The sequence below is a fragment of the Pistacia vera genome, unplaced genomic scaffold (assembly GCF_008641045.1).
Source record: "Pistacia vera cultivar Batoury unplaced genomic scaffold, PisVer_v2 Contig1, whole genome shotgun sequence".
Taxonomy (NCBI): domain Eukaryota; kingdom Viridiplantae; phylum Streptophyta; class Magnoliopsida; order Sapindales; family Anacardiaceae; genus Pistacia; species Pistacia vera.
In genome coordinates this window covers 22154-42783 of record NW_022195026.1, presented here as the reverse complement: position 1 = coordinate 42783, position 20630 = coordinate 22154, and the positions used below count along the sequence as shown (strand labels likewise).

Genomic DNA, 20630 nt, shown 5'->3' with positions numbered 1-20630 from the left:
GTAATCTGCATCCAAGCCACATCCCAAAGTCTCAAGCTCTCTGTGTGGGATCATCTTGAGCACATGAGGACCAACTTGGGCACCCTCAGTCAGACGACTCCCAAACAGTGCTTTCGACACCTGTACCTCTCATGTCGAGCATTTGTTTCTTAAAGCCCTTGAGGTGTAGAATTATAGAAGAAGCATCCATATTCTCATGCTGCTTTTGCAGCATAGGTGTCATCGATGCTAACTCAAGCATTGTACGCTATCACATCATCAGGACATTTGATAATTATCCTTAATCCTGAGTGGCATCAGGATCAGGCTCAGCCAGGTATGGCTTTTCAAGGATATACAATTTCTTTTCTGACTTAAGTATAATCCAAAGATTACGATACCATTCTGAGAAATTGGATCCATCCAACCTGTTTCTTTTCTATTATCGGTCGCAGGTTCAATAATCATTTTCGGTGAATCTACAATTGCAGAAACATAAAGTTATTATAAAGTTCATTATTATTTATATGGTCTTTTATTAAACGATGCTCCCACTATTTTACTCAAGCCAATAGCCCTCACTATTAACTCGGGAAAGCCCGTTGGCTTTCCTAGTGACCGAGATCCCATCCTGCCCATTTCAAACCTTCGCTTTGGCGACAAGCCAAAATGGGTTGATTAGGTAGGCCAACAAACTTAATCCACACCAATTGATAGCTCCCACTATCAACCTCAAATGTGAAAAAGCCAACAAGCCAATCACACAATCAATGGCTCCAACCATTGTCCTCAAGTGTGATTCTCAGTATCAGTAGAATGGACACTACATGTCACCACGTACACATAATATGTGTACTGCTCTACTTTGCCTATGACGCGTTTATCAACCTTCGCTTTGGCGCACAGTAAAACCGTCATTTTAAGTGACCCATCACCATTAAGGAAACTCCAATGAATTTTAACCTCCCACTGGTAGAAGTGTACCCTTCACTTTGGCGAACAGGTTTTCGACGAACAGTGGTTTGATTAAAATCATGGTGATGGAAGGCATTCGTGACTTAATATACTTAGTTGGGGTTTGTTATTTAATGTCTCATCAGATTATTATCTTTATTAGAATGACATTGTTTGCATTTTATTCAACATTCAACCTTAGCATGCATTCTAAACAAAATATTAAACGTGCCGGTACATGGCCTAACTAAAACCGATCCCTCGAGCCTAGAGGGATCGGTGGGTCTCTAGGGATCCGTAACAAATATCTTAGTCTTCAAGTATGGTTGCCTCGTCCTTCGCTTCGTCTCCAGTACATTACAAAACATCATTCTAATTTACAATAAAATAAATTAAACTAATTTTCATCAACAAATTTAGAAACCTCGTTTACATTCGAGGAATGAGATGAGAAAAGAATGTACATTAGAAGAAGAGAGAAGACAGACACGCAGGCCCTATTTAAATATACAGCCATACATACCCAAATATTTAAAACATTCACCCTTAGGTCTAAGGCTCATTACCCGCACCATGCAATATACAAACAAGTACAAAGCATACAATTCAAAAATAATCAATTTTGAATTGGGTGGGTTAATTAATTATTACCCTCTTAAATGTGCAGAATGTACATTGGCTTTATATTATTAAAAACTGCAGATTAGTCCTTTGCAAAAAAATACAGAATTGAAAAGCTACACCTTCGCCGCAGCAAAGTTTTATCTTCGCCGCGGCGAGGATTTAATTAGGTCTAGCCCCATAGACTTCGCCGCGCGAAGGTTTTATCTTCCCGCGGCGAAACTGTCTAGAGGCTCCTCGCCGCGGCGAAGCTAAAGCTTCGCCGAGGCGAAACCTGGAAATCCCCAATTCGTACATGTCGCGTTTTTGCAGTTTTTTGTGTATAACACGAATCCAAACAAATCAAACGTGCATACGTTCAACCAGGATATTAACCAACCAATATCACATTCATCAACACATTATTAAACCACTTTATCATTGAATCACTCATTCACAATGGATTTAACGATTTTTCAGTTTTTAACAAAATCTGGGTTTTTCATGGCAGATTCATCAAGGCAGCATGTTATCAACAAATACATGTATCAACCATTCAAATACTGTAAATCTAGTACCCTAGCTCTGATACCACTATTAGAAATGACCCTTTGCGCAGCGGAAAACAAAAAAAATTACAACCATGGATCGTTCCTTAGAACCCAAAATCAGGCATAGAAAATTACAGTTATATTTTATAAGAATCTGCAGAAAAATAAATCCAAAGGTTTAGATTCATACCCACGTTTGGACTCCACCAATGTTGTCCCTGAATGTGTTTGCTACCGATCCAAGTTTAGGATCGAACCTTAGAGTCCACAAAGACATCAACAGAACCAAGGAGGGATTTGCCAGATCCTCCTTGGCCTTAAGAAATCAAGAAGAAAAAAATGTTTGTTTTTCAGTGGAACAGTGAAAGGGCGTGGAGTTGTAAAAAGGGGTGGCTGTGTGTTTTTTATCAAAAGGCAAAATGAATTAATTTTTAAATCACACAAACACTATTCCTTTTATAGGCAAACCAGTTGCCCTATTCCCACATGGAATGGGCTTGGGCTCCAACCCAACACACCCATGTTCAAACCCTCCCTATTAGATATTTATTTAATTCATCATTATCTTAATTAAATCAATTAATATTTAATTAACATTTACAGTAAGATGATTTAATTAAATATGTGCGAACACATTTAACCGTAATTTCACTTATTTAATTTTTTAACAAATTAAATAAAAGGCTACGACCTCAGCAAATTTAATTGCACTGTGAAATTACCAAAATACCCCTTCGCCCAAAAAGACGAAAACGCCCTTCTTTCTTTTTGGCTCTTAAATTATCTTCTATGTGTGTGACCCATAGGCTCCTCATCATACCGGTAGTGTATGTATCGCGATTAACACCAATTAATCGTCTCACTAAACACAGACCAATTGGCCTCTAGCAGGCATCATGGCCACCCGATAGATTCGGATTCAGCAAAGTAGCTACCTGTCAACGATATGGTTCACGTACAATACGATCCTTTCATCATACGTTAACTCGACGAGACGAAGGCATAGAAATAGCGTCAACCTTCGGTTACTCTCGATATATATATTCAGTTTCTGGACCAATGACCGGTATTATAATCTGGGTAGAGCAACAACTCAATCCCACTGTGGCCACAATTTCAGTGTCATTGCCATATACTGAATTGCGCCGTGAGATAACTTCTCCCGTACCCGGGAGTGATGAATCCTTTGTCAATCCACCATAGTCTTGATACACTCCTTGATATAGCCATCACCACCGTACTGACAGCTCTGAATAGAACTGCGTTAGGCTAGTATCAAACGGTACCAATTGGTGCACAAGGCGCTCCGATGATCTCAAGTCTAAGGATCACATGCACCACCATTCTTTAGAGGATTTGTTCCATAGACACTGGGGTTACCATCCATATGGAATCCTCTGGTGGGTCAGTCCAGTGAACTTGCTGTGGTACATCCGCCTACAACAACACCCATGTGTTGCACCAGGTTGTCACCAAACAACCTTGACAAGTGAGATCAGTCACTGCCTTTCGACAGGGTCGTTCAACACTATGATAGCCTTACCGTATTATATGTGCCCTTACTTCGAATAATACTGGGGCTACGGACGTTCTAGAATGGCCACCATATGTGCTCATAGGGTTCTCACTATCAAGATTTGAAACACTTGATACCCTCGTCACGGTTCTACCATTCTAAGGACATATATCAATACATATTGCAATAATATGATTTACGTAATTAGAATAAAATGCCTTTTATTATTGATTAATGAACATTATTACAAAGAGTCAATTCCACAATAATTGATTGGCTCTAGGGCATCTACTCTAACAATATCTATTACACAAGCTTGGTGTTTACGAAATTTACCAATCGCAAGCTTGAGGGGGAGTGTTGAGATATGGAATGCAAATATCTGTTTTAATGTGTAAATATTCTTTCCTTATATTGCCCAGATTTCATGTGATTGAGAAATCCTATCATAATTGATGCTTTCCTTTATTGTCATATTACACTTGTATAAATAGGTTGTACAAAGCATATGAGATATACAAATACAATAGAAAAAATACAGACATTGATTTTGTAATTCTTCTCTTTCTTTTTGGCAATCCTTGGCAGACATTCTACTACTCTCGCCATCTTCTTCTTCTTATTCCTTTTCTTCAGTCTCTGACAATCATCAGTAAGAAGGTATAGTATATTTATAAACTACCCATTTATTTTTATTTAATTATAGTTATTGTTACTACTGTGTGTGATTTTTCCACCAAGCTTGGGCTACTGCGAGGATGTAGCTTGACCCAAGATCAATTCGACTCCACCGGTTGTCCGACCCAGCATAAGCTCGTCGACATATAGCTCAAACTAGCACAAGTCAGTCACGAACAACCTGAATGATCATTCAATTAATTCCCAGATAACTTCAAATCCCAGATATCGTGGGAATGACTAGATCAATAGCAATTTTTACGCAATCAAAACGCCCAATCGCGAGAATATTGGAATTGCAGTTCAGATAAATTGTAATCCCTTTATTTTCGCTCTTTCCTTCGTATAAACCTTGTATATAAACCCCCTCAAATGATGGAAAGGGGTTACAAAATTTTCACAAAATTCACATTGTAAGCTCTTACAGCAAATACAAAAAGTTGTGGACATAGGCTTAAGTGTTTACCTCACCTGGCCACTTTAAAAACTCTCATTGCCATTTAATTTATTGCATTCAATACTTGTCAATCACTGATTATCCGTAATCACGTGTACATCCATTCTGATCCCGCCAAGGTTGATTAGAATTCTCTAGTTGGTGCAGATTTCAGTATCAATATTTTGGCACTAGAAGGAGGGCCTCCGCCAACATCTCAATAATTCCTATGAATAGTCGCAACAACCTACCCAATCTAAGCCCACAATGGTGCACACCAGATCAAAGACCACCATTGGAAACCTTGAGAATGTAGAGACCATCCATCAGGAGGTATAATAGGACGTCGTTGGACGTCGACCACTTGTGCCACCAACTCAGAATGTCACAAATAACCAAGGGACAAGGACGTCAAACCCCGAAAACGGCCAGCTGGTGGAGATGATTAGAACCATGGTTGCACAGATGATGCAACAAAACGTGGCTAAGCTGAAGAATCAGCAACCAACTGCCCAGAATATCAACCAACCATGCTTCACCAGTGCGACCCCAACAGGTACAAATTCTGAATGTGGCCATTTCAGTTCATCGGCACCAAGAGGCGGCCAACGCCCTTGACATCGCAAACTGCATTCTGCTCACTAGTGTGAGTCCTAAGGGCAAACAAACCCCGAGAGACGGCCAGGGAAGCAACCACTAGAGGAAAGTGAAGGGTCCGATCATCCCCAAGATGCTCGACGATATCCCTAGTGTCTGCGTGCTGATATTAACCCACGCCCAAGACAAGATCGATCCCCGCCAGCTCGCAAGACAAGCCATGTGCACCAGTCTGGCAATGACCAATGTTTCGGTTATAACCGACGTCACGAGCAACAAGTCGAGGAGCATGATAGCACCTATCAGCCTAGCCATCATAACTCAACTTCACGCATCAATGCGCACAATAAAGGGGCTTCGCAGGTAATAGACTTGCGAACTCATTTGCTCGAAGTAAGGCTGGATAGAGCCAACTAGGGCAACCATAATGAAGACTTAGAATCACATGCAGAGAATGCTCGATGATCTAAAAGCACGCCGAAATGTCATAGCAGAGGAAATAATAAGTTCCTTCTTTACAAAAGAAGTTCACCGGGTCCCGTTTCCATAAGGATTCAGGGCACTAGATAGTAAGTTTGACGAGAGAGGGGACTCCAAAGACCACCTCGATAATTTCAATGACTTGATGGAGCTGCACCAGGTCTCTAACTTGGCGAAGTGTAGGAGCTTCGTAGTCACATTAGTAGGGGATGCCAAGAGGTGGTATAAGAGGCTCAAGACGAACTCCTTCAACTCTTAGCAACAATTCTCATCGTTATACTTATAGCAATTTCAAGCGAGGAGACAGTTCGCAATACTGCTTAGCTACTTGAGCAACATTCGTCAAGAGACAAACAAAACATTAACCTCATACTTAACAAGGTTCTAGAACGAGCAGGCAAAGGTTGCAGATGCACCCAAGGAGTCCATCTGAACTTTGCTGATTCTAGGGATCAGGCCAAACAAGGAGTTGTGGAAAGAAGTCCAAAGTGAAGATCGCGTAAGTCTAGCTAAGTTTTACCAAACCACTACGAAACACCAACGGGTAGAAAGCTTGTTGGCAACATTGGCCAGAAGTTCGACAGGAGGGATCTCAGATAGGCGACAAGATCACCCATCGGATAAGCGCGGGGGCCATGACCGTAATGATAGGGACCGTAATAGGTTCCAAAAAAGACAAAGAACAGATAACCGCAGAGATAGATAGCCCTTCCCTCGATATGCAGAATACACCCCCCTCGCTTAAGACATTGCCCACATTTATGAAGTCTCCCATGAGGCAAAGAGACTGCCCATTTCAGAAAGAATGAGGGGGGCTCCGGGAAGAAGAGATCAGCAAAAGAATTGTCGATACCATCGGGATGTCAGACACAACACAAACGAGTGTCAGACTTTAAAAGATGCCATCGAAGACCTAATAAGAAGGGGCCACCTAAAGGAATTCATTAAGACAACACCAACTTGCAAAAATCCTAATGAGCAAAATAACCAAATCCAAAGCCAAGACCAAAACCAAGACTAGAACCAAGTCCAACAAGCCCCACCAAATGCCAACAATGAAGTATGGGTAGGCATAATCTAAAAGGGGCCCAACATAGCAGGGAGCTCAAGGCGTGCTTGCGAGCAGTATGCCCGAGAGGCAAGGACAAACTCGATCACCCGGATAATGAGCTATGAACAGAAGTCGTCCAAGCAGCTTGGGCAAAAGAGCGAGATAGTAGGGTTCACAATCAAGGAATGCAAAGAATCTCCTTGCCACAACCATAATGCAACCGTAATCGTCGCTAGAATCGGTAATGCTAGAGTACAGAGGGTAATGATCGATAATGGGAGTGCAATGAACATCATTTTCTTGGAAGCTTTCCGAGGAATGAGGTTCACAGAGAAAGTCCTGAAGGCTTGCCCTTCGCCGCTCTATGGATTTACAGGGAACAGTTTGGTTCCTAAGGGGACGATCGACCTCCCTGTAACTCTTAGGACGAAACCCAAGATCAAGATGGTGATGGCCAAATTTTTAGTGGTAGACTGCCCTACCACATATAATGTCATCCTTGGAAAGCCAATCTTGGACGATTTAAGCACAGACACATTGATACAGTACCAAGCAATGAGGTTTTTGACTCCCGAGGGGTTCGCAACGATCAAGAGTTGCAGAAAGGAATCTCGAGAATGTTACAACTGAGCCATACATACAGCACAAAATTGGCCCCTCCTGAGAACAATGGTTATAGCAGAATCCAAGGCAAACCTCGGGCCACTCGAGGATACTATAGATCCTCGCATCCATAGAGAAGAGCCCGTAGTAGAGCTGACAGAAGAGCTATGAGAAATAAGTGTCAGTAAGGAAGATCCAACTCGCATACTAAAAATGGACAGCAGTTTGAATGGAGAAATGGCTAATAATTTGTTGGGGTTCCTGAGGAAAAACCTCTATGTTTTCGTATGGCTGCATGCAGATATGGTAGGGATAAGCCCTAAGGTAATATGTCACAGGTTGAACCTCGACCCTAAAGCTCAGCCTATAAGGCAGAAAAGAATGTCTATGGATGCAGAGCACTCACAAACGCTCAAGGATGAAGTTGACAAACTCTTGAAAATTAACTTCATCAGGGAAGTCAAGTACCCAGACTAGCTCGCCAACTCAGTCCTAGTCAAGCAGTTGACAAACTCCTGAAAATCAACTTCATTTGGGAAGTGAAGTACCCGGACTAGCTCGCCAACTCAGTCCTGGTCAAGCAGTCGAATAGCAAATAGCGGACTTGCATCAACTTCACGGATCTAAATAAAGCTTGTCCCAAAGATAGCTTTCCGCTACCATGGATCAACCAGCTAGTAGATGCGACAGTAGGGAATACATTACTTAGCTTCATGGGTGCGTACTCCGTATATAACCAAATCCCGATGTACCAGCCCGATGAAAAGTATACCTCATTTATTACTGACTGTGAAATTTATTGTTACAGGGTTATGCCATTTGGCCTCAAGAATGTTGGGGTGACCTACCAGTGCTTGGTGAACAAGATGTTCGCTAACCAAATCGGCAAGACTATGGAGGTATGCATCGACGACATGCTCGTCAAGTCAAAGTTCATTGAAAGCCACATTAAGCATCTAGGGGAAATGTTTGGCATCCTCAAAAAATACCAGATGAAGCTGAACCCCTTAAAATGTGCTTTCGGAGTGAGCTCAGGGAAATTTCTAGGCTTCCTCGTGAACCAAATGAGTGTAAAAGCCAACCTAGAGAAGATTCAAGCTCTGCTCAATATGAAAACCCTAACTAGCATAAAGCAGGTATAGAGCTTGATAGGGCGTGTGGTCATACTCAGCAGGTTTGTTTCCCGAGCCACAAACAGATGCTTACCATTTTTTGAGACCCTAAAAGGAAAGAAAGGTTTCAAGTGGACAAAGGAGGGCGAAAGAGTTTTTCAAGAGTTGAAGAAACATCTGGGACAACCTCTTTTGTTGTCAAAGCCCATCCAAGGCTAGCCATTGTTATTATACTTGTCGGTATCAAAGTCTGCTATCAACGCAGCATTGGTATGTGAAGAAGGACGAGTGCAATGGCTAGTATACTATGTGAGCAAAAGATTTCTCGACGTGGAGACGAGATACCTTGAGATGGAGAAGCTCACCTTCGCCCTTGTCATCATTGCCAGAAAGCTACGGCCCTATTTCTAGGCTCGCTCCATTCATGTGCTAACCAACTTTCTCCTAAAGAAGATAATGCAAAAGCCCGAGACATCGGGTAGGTTAATCCAGCGGACAATAGAGATGAGTCAGCATGACATCAAGTACATCCGAAGGATAGCAATCAAAGGTCAAGCCTTTGCAGATTTTATATTTGAATTCTCCTACCAGCCAGATGGTGAATCAAGCCCACTAGGGGCAGGTACCTGACAGGCTATTCGCAAGTATACGAAATCGTGCAAGTAATAAAAGTCAAGTAAACGAGTGTCAAATCCTAAGAAAACTACCTACCAAGTACCAAACTAGTCTATTTTATTGCTATTTGATGAAACAGAATTTTATGAATGAATTTAATGAAAAGGAAAACAAATTAAAAACTAAACAAATCAAATTTTATAAAAGCTATGGTGTAAAGATCAATATGGCTAAACTCTAGGGCATAGATTTCACATTAATTTAATCCTATGTATTGACGATTATTACTATCCTAATTAAGCTTATTCTAAAGGCCAAACTCCCTAATATTCCCCTAATTTTCTCTGGAACAATTAGTGAATTAATCATTAAACAACAACCCAAAATATCTCTAAGTTGGATTTAGAAGCTAAGAGATCATTAAGTTCGATGAAATTTATCAGAGCCTCATAGATCGCGGTAACCTATCTCTAGCATTCGCTCAATCTATGGTTTTATTACCTTAGACAAATCAGGTTTCATCTCTCGATCTCAACCCAACCCATGATATCATTCAACCCTCGGATCCTTAAGAATTGAAAGCATTACACACAATAATAAACCTTAGAATTAATGCTTAATAAGAAATTAATAAAGATAACGTCAACACATATTCATAAATTGGGCTACATCTTTAACCCTAGAGAAGAAATTTAGTTCATAGTTGCAATAATGAAAACCATCATTCTATTCAATAACATGAGTTCAGAAAGAAAAATATAAACACTTCTCTAATTGTTGAACGGGAACTTCAAGAATTCCGATCTCCAAAATAGTAGTCGTCCTACTTCCTTCTCTCAAAACTGTCTTAAAACTTCTTAAAGACCCTTATTTATAGTCCTAGGGTTTTGATCTTACTTAGGAAAAGATTAAATGCCTTAGCCCATTCAGATTCAGATTAGGATAATACATTAACCTAACAAGCCCGTGACCCATCGCCGCGGCGGTAAGAACAATTGATGTAGCAATTGTTCTTTCTATCCTAGGCATCCGTGATCTTTAGAATTTGGTAAATTCATCAAAATTAACTTTGTAGCTCTTTGAATAATCTTTTCAACGCCACCAGAATCGTTGAATTCTGAGTTCTACAACTCAAGTTATGACAGAAACATCGAAGCATGCTCATCTTGAAGGATTTCTAGATTTTACGTTATATCTTCGACGCGTCACAACTTTCTCGTTTCAACTCCGATTCTTGTATTGTTTGTTCCTGCACGTCATGAATTCCATTGACATTATCTTTTCCCTTCATATATCTGTTTGAGCCTAAAAACACTCAAAATACACCCGTGATCTCGTAAAAGGCATTTATGAAAGAATTAATTTAAATTCCACAATTTAAACACATTTTTCCATAAATAATCCAATTACATCACTAACAAAATATAAAATTTCAAGCTCTTATCAGTAGCTCAAGAGAAATCGAGCAATAAATGCCAAAGCTTGATGACTTATGGCAATGGAATTTATATGTGGATGGCTCCTCAAATGAGAAAGCGGCAACAGTGGGGCACTTGCTCAAAAATTTGTAGGGAAACCCGATCAAAGCTATAGTAAGATTCGGGTTCATCGCCTCCAACAACGAGGCTGAGTACAAGGCGTTGCTCGCAAGGATCTGCCTCGCCAAAGAAATAGGGGTAAAGTCCATTAAGATTTACAGTGACTCACAGCTCGTAGTCCACCAAATTACCAAAGAATATCAGGCAAAGGAAGACAAGATGGCATCTTACCTCCAGCTAGTGAAAACCGAGCTCAAGCAATTCGGATCCTTCACAATTCACCAGATCCCAAAGGAGAAGAACTCGCAAGCGGATGCATTAGCCCACATAGCCTCTGTAATGAACCAAGAGAAAGCCGATTCTATCCTAGTTAAGATCCTCCTAAGATCAAGTGTCTTCGTCTCACAAGGGCCAGTTTTAACAACGAGTTGGAGATATAGTTGGATGGACACAATCATTGCCTACCTAAGGGATGGTACACTACCAGAGGAGAGAACTGAAGCTAGGACACTCCGTACAAAGACAGCCCCGTACACACTCATCAATGACAAATTATACAAACGTGGATTCAATGTACCGCTGCTATGATATATCGAGCATGAAGACGCAGATTATGTTCTAAGGGAGATCCACGAGGGAATTTATGGAAATCGTGCAAGAGGCAGATCTCTAGCCTACAAAGTACTTCGCCAGAGGTATTATTAGTCGATAGTTTTCAACGATGCAGCGAACTATGTGTGCAGGTGTGATAGGTGCCAAAGGTTTGCAGATATTCTGCGAGCTCCACCTCAAAAATTGACTATTTCGACTAGCCCTTGGCCATTCATGATTTGGTGCATTGACCTGATCGGCACTTTGCCTCAAGGAAAAGAGAGCATCAAATTTGTGGTGGTCGCTGTTGACTATTTCACCAAGTGAGTAGAGGCTGAGCCTTTGGCTATCGTCACGTCAAACAAGCTAAAGGACTTCGTCTACAAAAAAATTATTTGTCGGTTTGGAATCCCCTACACTATAATAACCGACAATAAGAAACAATTCGACAGTGAAGACTTCAGATCTTTCTACGAACAACTCGGTGTTAAGAAGAGCTTTGCTGCCGTTTATCGGCCTCAAGCCAACGGTCAAGTAGAAGCCATAAACAAAGTCATCAAACACACTATTAAAAAGAAGCTCGACGCCCTGAAGGGAAGATAGGCCGAAGAATTGCCTGAAGCCTTGTGGGCTTATAGAACAATAGCCAGGAGTTCGACAAGTGAAACCCCGTTCTATTTATCATACGAGTGTGAAGCAATGGCCTCGGTTGAGGTGGGAATCAGCTTGTTCTGAAGGGAACTCTTCAACGAGGAAGTAAATGAAGACCTTCTTCGCCTAAGGCTAGATCTAATTGAAGAGCACCGGGCCAAGTCTCAATTAAGGCTCGCCTTATATCAACAATGAGTCAAATGATATTTTAACACCAAAGTCAAAAATAGAGACTTCGAAGTGGGTGACTTGGTTCTCAGAAAGGTCATCCAGGATACCCAAAACCCAAACTTGGGCCACTTAGACCCAAATAGGAAGGTCCTTTTAGGATCTTAGAAAAGCTCGCACCAGGATCTTTTCACCTGGAACGCCTCAATGGCGAAGCAATACTACGAGCCTGGAACGTCTAGCATTTGCGAAGGTATTACCAATAAGCAGCTCGGGTTCCACTTATGTTTCTCTTTTTATTCGTTGTAAAGTTGATCATGGCCAAATCGCTTGATCAATAAAAGAGGTATTATTCATGACTTTTCTTTGTTAATGTTCTTAGTTTGTTTAGCATTTATTCATTGCTTCAAAGATCGCAACCTACACAATGGTATTCAAAAAAAAAAAAACTCAAAGTCAAGAGTCCGAAAAAGGCAACTTATCACAAAAAGCCATGCCAAAATGCAACTCTTTAAGGATGAAACATCATAAATCGACGAAGTTAAACTTGAAAAAATTCAAGAAAAAACAAATCGAAGGAAATCAGCCTTAAGCCGGCGACCAAAACTCAAAACGGACAACTGGTTTGGAATCAGAGTTGCTTGTCACAAAAGATTTCCTCGTACACATCCGCAGAAATATAACATTCTTTTGCTCGATGAGGACATGTTGAAAAATTTTCTTTTCGTTGATAGAATTCTATCAGATTCTAAAAAAAAAAAAAAAAAAAAGGAAAAACAACAACAAAAATAAATGATGATGTTTCAGGCAGCTGGGGGGGGGCAGGGGGATCATCCTCTACCGGTCCAAGGAGTTTGTCACTGATGGGAAGAGACGGCTCTTCAACGGGAGGGACAACAACAGTTTCTCCAAGGTTGAAAGTCTCGCTCGAGGGAAGTATGGTCAGGGGAGCTGGATCCTCGACTTCCAGCTTGAGCCTGATCCCCTCTTCGCCTTCCTTGACCTCTTCTCGGCCCTCGCCACTGTCCTCGGAGTCATTCGAGTATATGTAGGCCATTCCTTGGGCTTTAACCTTCATCCTTTTGACTTCCTTCTAATAAGCTCACAGAAGTAAAAAGAAGTCAATCGAGGGATAGGCTTCCCATAGCTTATGTACAAGGAAGACTAATGTCTACCAGGCCCGAGTAGTGATGGCCTCGTTTAGCTCCTCAATTTGAAGTTTGAGTTGCCCGGCCTCAGCTTTGGCCTTCCGTCAACCTTCCGCCTCCTGGACAAAGTCGAGCGAGGACTACTTAGATTTGGCCTCCAAGTCCGAGGCAACCTTTTGAGCCATGGAAAGCTCAGAATTTAACTTGTTATTGGCACCTTGCTGCTATGCCAAATTCTTCTCGACTTTCACTACCTTAGCTTCAGCCTTCGCTAGACTAGCCTCGCTCGTGTTGAGCTTGTCAAGGAACTCCCTTTCCTTGACCCCAAAGGTCATCATTTCTCCCCTAAGCCGTTCGAGCTCAACCTATTTGGCCTCTTTTTCTTTCTCTGCAACCTTGGCCGTGGCCAGAGCATCCTCTTTCACCGTTTCTACCAATTCCCATCCTTTATGAGTGCCCTTTAAGGTGACATAGCACTCATCATAAAGAAGCCTGCTCGCCATGCCAACCTAAAAAGGATAAGATGGAAAGTCAACAAGAAACGAGGATAACATGCAAGTAAAAGAAAAGATGAGCGAACTACCAGTACCTTCACCACGTAGCTACACACGAAGGCCAATATCTCAGTTGGAGTAGCATCTCTAACTGCCGTGAAGGTTCATAGGGTGATTTCGTCCCTGGCCATTATGGCCCCAATGCTAATATGGTCGGGGAGTTGATCGATTAGTGCATCGACCGTAGCTTGGGCCGCTTCATCCGCTTTCTTACTCTTTGGCCGGGATGAGCTAGATTTACTCCCCCCGGCAGCACCAGCCTCACCCACAGGAGCAGACTTCTTCTTCGCCAAGTCCTTGGCTGCTGCTTTCTTTAGGCCGCCAGTATGCATGGCGACCTCTTTGCCCAAGCCAACCTGCTACTCAACCACTTTTTGTTTACCCAAGCCCTCTAGAGGCTTAGTCGTTTTCTTCTTACCTAAACCATCATGCTGCTCGGTGTCCTCTGTTTTCCCGAGCCTCCAACCAACTCAAGTGTTTTCTTTACTAGCTCCTTTTGGGGCTTAGAGATGTTCTTCCCGCCAATTGCCTTTAGGGCAATCGCGGGCTTTTTCACACTTGGGCCTTCCCCAAGCTCACCGCCACTGCGTTTCACGTTGGCAACGTCAATGGGCTGCTTTGTTACCAAAGTAGCTGATGTTTTCTTGGCAGCCGTCGAAGCTATCGTCTTCTTTTTTAGACCTTTCAGTTTCTCAACGCACATCTCAACAAAAAAGTAACAAACAGTAAGCAACTTATCCACGCGGGAAAAAAGTGCAAGTAAACGATAACTTAACCTTTCTTCAAAATCGTAAGAAATCTGGCATCATCCCGACATAAGCCGTATGCTCGCAGGTGAGGAAGCATACTGATATCGTTAATGTTACGCTGTCTGTCAAGAAAGTCACTAAAACATTGGAGCCTCTACAAGCTTGCAGCAGGGAGATAGTTCTGTTCGACGTTAACTGCAAAACAAAGCAACTCAGTTAGCTAGAACACAAAGCTCAAAAGCAATCCTCACACGCATGAAAAGTCGAACACTTACTCACTTTCGAAGCGAAGGCGCGGGTCTCCCTAGCTTCGTAGAAGAAAAATTGTGAGTCCTAGTGCGGGGCCTTCTTTGTGACATCGACTAGCCCATTGAAACATACCTTCTGGTTTTGCCCTTTCTTAAGCCTATACAGATGGATGAGCTCCTCGACGGATGGCTCGCCCAATTCAACGATCATATACGCTATGTACAGAGCGATGATAATTACATCAGAATTTGCTGATAGTTGGAGAGGAATGATGTCGAACCGCTTTAGCACGTTGTCAACAAAACAATGACTGGGAATGGATACCCCGCATCTTAGGAGGGTCTTAGAGATCACCACTCATTCAGGCGAGGGGTTCTTTTGAGAAAAGTCCCCCAAAACCATCAAATTAAGATGTGACGCATAGACCGTTCTTATGCGCTCCAAATCCCTTATAATAATCAAGGATTGTGGCTCTCTTCGCAACCTATGAACTGGAAACCGCCTGGATTGAGCCAACTATATAGAGGCACAGTCAAAAGAGCTTGTCGCGTCAGCGTCCAAGCTTCACGCGATGATTTCCTCAAAGACCTCAGGAGTTGAATCCCTAAGGACTACCAAGCCCGCAGGCGAATCGAACTTGCGATCAATTATGTGACTGCCGGAAGAATACATGGTTATAGCTCACTTCTGGGTATCTGAAACAGAAGCGAACATATGTCAGAGCTCAGAAAGCTCGGCAATCATTCCACACTTGCTTTTAGTTCAGGCACCCAAGATAGCTCGGGCCAAACGACAAACGCACGCGACCTATCCAGAGTTCCGGCAGCCACCACGTTAAGCCCTCCTTAGACCCAGGACCACCAAAGATGCATTCAAAAACCCTACTAAAGCCCTAGAACATTCAATTTGGTCACAACAATAGCCATCCTTTGATGCGAAAGTTGGAAAAACGGATAAAGAAAGGGGAAAGAACCTTACCGGAATAAAAGAAGTAAAGAAACTCGCCGGAAAGAGCATCGTGACGATGACAAAGCAGTAGCAAAGTGAACAAAGGCATCAAAAAAATTTTGTGGACTGAATGAGCATCCTGACGACTTCGCCACCTTTTATAGTGGTTTGCATGGAAGACAAAAGGTCAAGGTTTAATCATAGCCGTCGATCTGTAGTGAATCTCGACCCTTAATTCGTCGAGCAATCTCGACCCTTAGACGTGGCCACATGTCATCCATCCGTGAGGGGCGATGAACCGTCAGACTATTGCACTAATAACCATCAATGCACATCGCCTCGACTTTGCGCATGGACAACTATAGAAGCCCACAAGCGATTAAGCATGACTAACAAAGGATGCCACATTTAATGTGACATGATCACATGGAAATTACATATTTGCCCTAACTTTTCATATTCTGAGTTTGACAGGTATCACAAAAAGTAAACAAGCGTGAAGCACGTCGATCGAACATGAGGTCGACCCTAGGAGCTCTATCGAACCTACATCCGAAGACCTGTTATTAATGGCAAGCTTGGTATCAAATTGAGCAATAGTCTTTGAAGCTCGAAACGAGCATCAATCACTAGGTGGCAAATGTTGTGTGTGATTTTTCCACCAAGCTCGGGCTACCACGAGGATGTAGCTCAACCCAGGATCAGTCCAACTCAACCGGTTGTCTGACCCAGCATAAGCTCGTCGACATATAGCTTGACCCAACACAAGCCAATTGCGAACAACCTGAATGATCATTCAATTAATTCCCAGATAACTTCATATCCTAGATATCAAAAGAATGACTAGATCAATAGCAATCTCTATGCAATCACAGTGCCCAATCGCGAGAATATCGGAATTACAGTTCAGATCAATTATAATCTCTTTATTTTTGCTCTTTCCTTTGTACAAACCTTGTATATAAACCCCCTCAAATGATGGAAAAAGGGTTACAAAATTTTCACAGAATTCTCATTGTAAGCTTTTACAGGAAATACAAAAAGCAATGGATGTAGGCTAAAGAGTTTACCTCGCCAAACCACTTTAAAAACTCTCATTGCCATTTAATTTATTGCATTCAATACTTGTCAATTGCTAATTATCCGTAATTACACGCACATCCATTCTGATCTCGCAAAGTCAATCGGAATTCTCTGGTTGGTGCAGATTTCTATATCAATAGTTACTTAAACAAGTAATGGTAGTGAAAGGATAAAAATATAGAAGATTATTAACCCCTAAAAGAGAAAATTTATTAAAAACAGATATGACAATTTAAGCCTATAATTTGTTAGTAACTAAAGTTGTAGTTACCAAATGAGGAATGGTGCTAAAGCCTAGAAAGTGATGCTTTAAGATTACCATATGAACAATATTACATCCAGCTTATCTACGAGCCTGTTTGGTCGAGCTTATGAAAATTAACTTATAAGCAATTAGTGTTATAAGGTAATTTTAGTTTATAAGCATTTAAAATTTAAGTTGTTACATATTTAGTTAAAGTATTTATAAGTGACTGATAAGTAGTTGATGCATTTAGTAAAATATGGATTATAAGCACATTTTATTATTAAAATGACTAAAAGGGGTTCTACATTATTTTATAAAATAATAAATTATATTAACTCAATTTTTTACTATAATATTGTCAAAATATATTTAGATCATATTACAATATAATTTAATTTTAAAATTAAATAAATAAATACTTTATAGACAAATATTTTATTAAAAATTTATATGAATAATTTTTAGATTCTTTATACAAAATAAACTAATTAACATTATAATGAATTAAATAGGGGTAATATGATAAGCTACTTTGTCAAAGTAGCTTATAAGCAAAGTTCTTATAAACAAAAAAAAAAAAAAAAAAAGTAGGTTCCCCCAACTTATTTTTTGGGGCTTATAAGCCCAATAAAATTATAAACAAACACGTTAATTTGATTTTAGCACTTGTAAGCTGGTTTGACCAACTTATAAACTTAGACAAACACCCCCTATATTAGCCAATAGAATTACTTCATATAGCAAAATATGTAGATTTTTTATTAATAATTTATACTTATCTACCAGGGTTTTGGTACATTGGAGTACTATATCAATACATTAACGAGAAACTTATAAACTGAAAACGTCAAACTTGTAAAACGCACTTTTACAATGTTGTGTTATAACCACAGACAGGAAAAAGATAGATTATAACACTGTGTTGAGAAAATTAATGATACATTCACAATCGAAAAATGTTACACCAACAACCTATTATCACAAACTTCATCTCACAATCCCGACATGACAATTCGCAATTGGTCAACTCGCAATAAGTCCCACCTGATAATTTACAGTTAACCAATTTTGAGCTGCCATGTCGAAGTTGTAAGCAATGTTTTAAACCCAACCTAGGGTGAAACCCAGCAAAGTTGCCGAGTCTTGGGTTGACCGGTTGACAAAAACTTTTAAAATTCAGTAAAGACACCCCTAAAAATTACAGTTACATCTCTATAGGTTTAAAATTTAGCAAACACACCCCAAATAAAAATCGGCCGACAACTGGTTGGCGGCGACGACACCCCAAATGAAACCCAAATCTAGTCCCTTGAGCCCATTCCCTTTAAACTATACTCATGATCTGGCCGAAATAGGTTCGATTTCAGCCAAATCTCATCGACACCAACGTCGGCATTCCAGCCCAGATCTCATCGACTCCAATGTCGACAACCCTCCCCATCACCCAGAAATTACTCCCCTCTTCCTCCCGACCAAACCTCACCTCACCCCACCTCTGTTAGCCTCGCCAATAGCCGGCAAAAGCCGGTTATTGCTGCTGCCAGTTTTGTTCGATTTCCGATCGATTTACTGACCGAAAATCAACGCCATCACCACCATTGCATTCACCGGCAGTTTCTCTTCAAAAGCCCCAATATCCCAACTAGCAATTGTTCACCGATCATCCTCCCAAATCTTAGGGTTTTGGGTGAATAACAAAAACATAACCCTGACCCGTTGACACTTTTGGGTCTCGATTCAACCGGTTAGGCCGAGCCAAGTTTTAAAACAATGATTGTAAGAGAAAACTTGGGAGAAGAAGTTGTAGGTATAATAGTACTCTCACAATTACTCGCAAAAAAACTTAACCAGTGCGACAGTGCCATCAAATCGATCTCAATAATGTTATTGAGGCAGTACCATATCAATTACCTTATAAAACATAAAAATAAAAAAAGTGCACCATCTTTGAAATGTCTTATTATTGCAGCAAATTTTTCATATGGCATGGATGAAACTAAACTGAACCCCAGATTACAAGAATATAAGATTACAAGAAATAACAAGACTAACACCAGGATTCTGTTTTCCTAATGGCTATTTCTTCCTGGTGGGATTTTAGTCTACTCCCTATATTATTTTGTCAGGCTTAAGCATGTAAATGAAATCTGACTTTAGCCATTGCAGACCACAAAATGTTTGAGAAAAGCGGTGAGGCGGAATGTGTCGCCAGTCTGAGAAAAGCAAGGATTGTTTATTTTCCTGTCGATGCATCATTGGCGGTTAAGCTTGAATGTTGAAATAAACAGTATAAAATTCATCTCTTTGGCTCAGTAATGGTGCCAGAAGAAAATTCCTCTTTGCGCCTTTTGCCACGAAGCTGATTGGATGATACTGACTTATTCCTTTTTCCATTACATAACTAGCTGCCTGGTTAAATCCAGTTTCTGATGACTCTGTACTGCAGCTGAGCTTCATGCCTGTGCCTGACTTTATGTTCACACCACTATACACATAGCAGCCCTTTTGGCTTTTGGACTCCAAGGATACTGTTCCAGGCTTTCCGTCTAATCCAGCAATCAAGCGGAAAATAGAAGAGCCCCCATCACTAGGAGAATTTGTGACCACAAGTTCGCCATCTCCTTGCTGTGCTATAAGCATTCCGGGAAAATCGATAGGTTCTAGGATGACTGACTTGCCAATAACATCTTTGAAAGATGAAAGTTTAGAGGAAGATGGTTCCTCCAAGATCAGTCTGAAAGTTGCATGTAGAGCAGCATCGGTGCCAGATTCAGGATAACTTTCCATTGTAATCAACTGCTTGGAGTTTGTTAAGACGAAAGTTGAGTTTCCAGACTCTTGTGAAAAAGTAACTAGTTGAGCATTATATGAACCGGGAACCGGAGTTATCCAGTCGGAAATAGATGTAGTTGACTGAGTATTGATGTCCCAGTCCCCGCTGGTGTGACCCGAAAGCAGATAAGGACCATATAGTATTGCCTGAACAGAAGCATATGCAGTCCGGTCATCTGAAGGAGAAAAAAAAAAAAAAAAAACACCTCCATTAGTGAAGAATTATATATCAGTAAAGAGAATCGGTTGCATATAATACAACTTTATAATAAAAAGCCTATAAAAGGATCAGCACATGTTTTGTGTGAGTAAATTATTTTATGTCAATACCTTTAATAGCCTCTGTTCTTAGAGTAATGGGCAGTTCAAGGGTTAATTTGTCACCAGAGCTCCATTTTTTAGAGACAGATAAAAAGTTACCTGCACAAAGGAATTTAACTCCATTTGTCAATTGTCATTTTAAGAAACAAAATACATGACACAAGCGAAAAGCATCAGAGGAATAATAAAATTAAAATATAATAGAGAAAAATACGGTGAGTCACTTATACTTCCTGGAATAAGACTTTGAAAAAGAGAGATTATAATTTGTTCCACACCTGGAGCCGGTAGAGTTAAACTCTGGCCATTTAATGTTGCCTTGGCACCATTTGATTGTGTCCAAGTCGGTATCCGCAAATTCAAGGAAGATGATTTGCTC

The 20630-nt window shown here is 40.9% G+C and overlaps 1 protein-coding gene across 1 annotated transcript in view; it reads right to left on the bottom strand.

The window, feature by feature from the left end:
• Positions 1-19095: 19095 nt before the first annotated feature.
• The window catches only part of LOC116125986, a 2598-nt gene continuing 1063 nt past the window's right edge, over positions 19096-20630 (bottom strand). The window contains exons 2-4 of the mRNA XM_031411983.1: positions 20530-20627; positions 20261-20350; positions 19096-20106 (exon numbers count right to left, since the gene is read on the bottom strand). Coding sequence (XP_031267843.1) covers positions 19361-20106; positions 20261-20350; positions 20530-20627 — 934 coding nt within the window. The 3' untranslated portion in view covers positions 19096-19360. The remainder of the gene's footprint in view (positions 20107-20260; positions 20351-20529; positions 20628-20630) is intronic.